The 3433-nt window shown below is 41.1% G+C and overlaps 2 protein-coding genes across 6 annotated transcripts in view; both read left to right on the top strand.

Moving 5' to 3' along the window:
- CSNK1G1 (casein kinase 1, gamma 1) overlaps window positions 1-3433 on the top strand; it is a 290970-nt gene that overhangs the window by 4856 nt on the left and 282681 nt on the right. The gene's annotated exons all lie outside the window — the stretch shown is intronic.
- The window catches only part of KIAA0101 (KIAA0101 ortholog), an 18964-nt gene that overhangs the window by 12862 nt on the left and 2669 nt on the right, over window positions 1-3433 (top strand). Inside the window, exon 4 of one of the 5 annotated variants that reach the window (XM_011967896.1) lies at window positions 625-626. The exons of the other annotated variants lie outside the window; for them this stretch is intronic. Coding sequence (XP_011823286.1) covers window positions 625-626 — 2 coding nt within the window. The remainder of the gene's footprint in view (window positions 1-624; window positions 627-3433) is intronic. 5 annotated transcript variants of the gene reach the window in all.

Here is a 3433-nt window from a genome sequence, read left to right as displayed (position 1 = left end):
AAAATAACAAATCTGGTTCTGTATTTGCAAAGTGAAGACCAGAAATTTGTCTGCATTAAATTCACAATGCTTTTGTGCTTTCTGCAAATAGTTTTAAAAAAAAATTAGTCTGATTAGCTACATTGGGGACACTTTCTATAATAGTCAATATTTTTAGATAGAGCCTGGGCCTAAGCATAAGTGGACTTGATTCCTGTAAGTAAAACTTTTACAACTGTCTTGATGTATAGAAGCCTTTTTAGGAATAGACACTCCATTCTGGGCGTGGTGGCTCATGCCTGTAATCCCAACATTTTGAGAGTCCAAGGCAGTTGCATCACCTGAGGTCAGGAGTTTGAGACCAGCCTGGCCAACGTGGTGAAACCCCGTCTCTACTTAAAATACAAAAATTAGCTGGGCTTGGTGGCAGGTGCCCATAATCCTGGCTACTTCGGAGGCTGAGGCAGGAGAATTGCTTGAACTCGGGAGGTGGAGGTTGCAGTGAGCCGAGATCATGCCATTGCACTCCAGCCTGGGCAACAGAGCGAGAATCTGTCTCAAGAAAAAAAAAGAAATCCATACTCCATGAGGCCAGGCATGCCTAGCACTTTGGGAGGCTGAAGGGGGAGGATTGCTTGAGCCCAGCAGTTCGAGACCAGCTTGGGCAACATAATGAGACCATGTCTCTACAGGAAAAAAAAAATTAGCTGGGTATGGTGGCACACACATGTAGTCCTGACTACTCTGGAGGCTAAGGTGGGAGGATTGCTTGAGCCCAGGCATTCAAGGCTGCAGTGAGTTGTGATTGTGCCACTGAACTCCAGCCTGGGTGACAGAACCAGACTGTGTTTCTATCAAAAAAAAAAAAAAAAAAAACACTCCATGAAATCTTTGGTTCACATGGTCACACACTGATGCTTAGTTGTTCCTGTATCCCATATGGCCATAGTAGCTTTAATAAGTCTTAAGGCAGTGTTTGCCATCTTTAGAAACCTCCAAGGGAACAAACAGATCCAACAGATCTTGACCTATGGTATGTGTGACTGAACAGTCCCTTTTACTTCTTATTTGTACGTTCTATATCTGTTACATCTGTTTTGGATTGTACATTGTGTTTGGAATGGATTTGCCTTGAATACAAACTAGATAAAAATAGATGGCTGAACGAGTAACTAAAACAAAGTATTTGACATATGAAAGCATATAAAATATTAAGAATTATTCATTACAAAAGTTAGCTGAGTATGGTGGCACGTGCCTCTGATCTTAGCTACTGGGGAGGCTGAGATAGGAGAATCACTTGAACCTGGGAGGCAGAGGTTGCAGTGAGCCATCACTGCACTCCAGCCTGGGCAACAAAGCAAGACTCCATCTCAAAAAAAAGAAATTATTCATTGCTGTTCATAAGCTCATTTGGTAAATGGTAATTGAGTGCCTATGATCCATGTTGTGAGTTATTTACAGTAACTAAATCTTAGGCTTTGTTGTTATATCACTATCATGATTTCTGGTTTCCATAAAAATCAACAACCAAAAGGATACCTTTTTTTTTTTTTTTTTTTTTTTTTAGAGACAGGATTTTGCTGTTACCCAGCCTGGAGTGCAGTGGTGGGATCATAGCTCGCTGCAGCCTTGACTTCTTGTACTCAAGCAATCTTCCCACTTCAGCCTCCTGAGCAGCTGGGACTATAGATGCATGCCATTGCTCCTGGCTAATTTTAAATTTTTAGTGGAGACCACGCCTTGCTATGTTGCCTACACTGGACTTGAACTCCTGGGCTCAAGCAATCCTACCACCTCAGCCTCCCAAAGTGTTGGGATTACGCTGAGCCATGATGCCTGGCCCCAAAGGGATACATTTTGGATAAAGCTTTTTAATAAGCTTGCTTTCCTGATCCTATAAATTTCTTCTAGTTCTCTCTCAATGTCTGGTACCATTCTTCCTCGTTCTTTTTTCCAGTAGGAACAAGCTAATAGTCAAGACTAGCTTTAGAATATATTTCAGACTTCTTGAATTACTTGTGACTTACATTAAGTAAATAAAATATTTAGCAACATAGCCAAATGTGACTATAACACTGGTCATCACAGGAATAAAACCTATATTGTAGCCTTTCCACCCTATGAAAAGAGATTACACATATATTCTCATAAAGCACTTTAATCCATGGTATTATAAAATCTGTGACATAAACCTAGGTAATAGAGGTTTATATTATTTCTTTAGGTCCTGTTCTTAGATTTGCCATTGTTTAGGAGCATTGTAATTACCCCTTTATTGAAATAATAAATGAGTTTATTAGAAAGGATTTATGATATAAACTCTCTATGGAATATGGTTATTCCCATGGCCTTATTTTTTCCCCAAAGGCAGGGTAAACTCCCAGTAGTTGTGTGGGGTAAGAGTCAGAATCAAGAAAGACTATCTACTTAAACCTTTAACAGAGTTATGATGCTTAAAGTAAATCAGGCCCTTGCACAAAGGAAGTCTGGGTTATGATAATGTTCATTTGTTAATTTGATTTAATTTCCAGGAAAATACAATGAAGATATCTTTGTTATCTAACAACGAGTTAATGATAATCTTTTTTTGTTTTTGTTTTTGTTTTGAGACGAAGTTTTTGCCCAGGCTGGAGTCTGCCTCCTGGGTTCAAGTGATTCTCCTGCCTCAGCCTCCTGAGTAGCTGGAATTACAGGCATGTGCCACCATGCCCAGCTAATTTTTTTGTATTTTTAGTAGAGACAGGGTTTCATTATGTTGGCCAGGCTGGTCTCGGACTCCTGACCTCAGGTGATCCACCTGCCTTGCTTGGCCTTCAAAAGTGCTAGGATTACAGGCATGAGCCACCGCCCCCAGCCATTAACGATAACCTTTTTTTTTTTTTTTTTTTTTGAGATGGAATCCCGCTCTGTCACCCAGGCTGGAGTGCAGTGGCGAGATCTGGGCTCACTGCAAGCTCCACCTCTCGGGTTCACACCATTCTGCCTCAGCTTCCCTAGTAGCTGGGACTACAGGCACCCACCACCACGCCCGGCTAATTTTTTTGTATTTTTTTTTTAGGAGAGATAGGGTTTCACTGTGTTAGCCAGGATGGTCTTGATCGCCTGACCTTGTGATCTGCCCGCGTCGGCCTCCCAAAGTGCTGGGATTACAGGTGTGAGCCACTGTGCCTGGCTAATGATAATCGTAAAACAAATCTGAGTGCCTTCATTTTTACTTCCTTCTTTCACTACCTAGTTCTATGACTATCAAGGATTACTGGATCTGATTTGAAAACCAAGAATTTTAGAGCAGATCTCACAAATCTTTGTCAACTCTAATAAACCAAAAAAAAGTAGTTTTTGATTAAGTTTTGAATGGACTTTTCCTCCATAAAAAGTGTAATGAGGCTGGGCATGGTGGCTCATGCCTGTAATGCCAGCACTTAGGGAGGCCAAGGCAGGCGGATCATGA

This window comes from Mandrillus leucophaeus, unplaced genomic scaffold (assembly GCF_000951045.1).
Source record: "Mandrillus leucophaeus isolate KB7577 unplaced genomic scaffold, Mleu.le_1.0 Scaffold12, whole genome shotgun sequence".
Taxonomy (NCBI): Eukaryota; Metazoa; Chordata; class Mammalia; order Primates; family Cercopithecidae; genus Mandrillus; species Mandrillus leucophaeus.
This window is presented reverse-complemented; position numbering and strand designations above follow the sequence as displayed.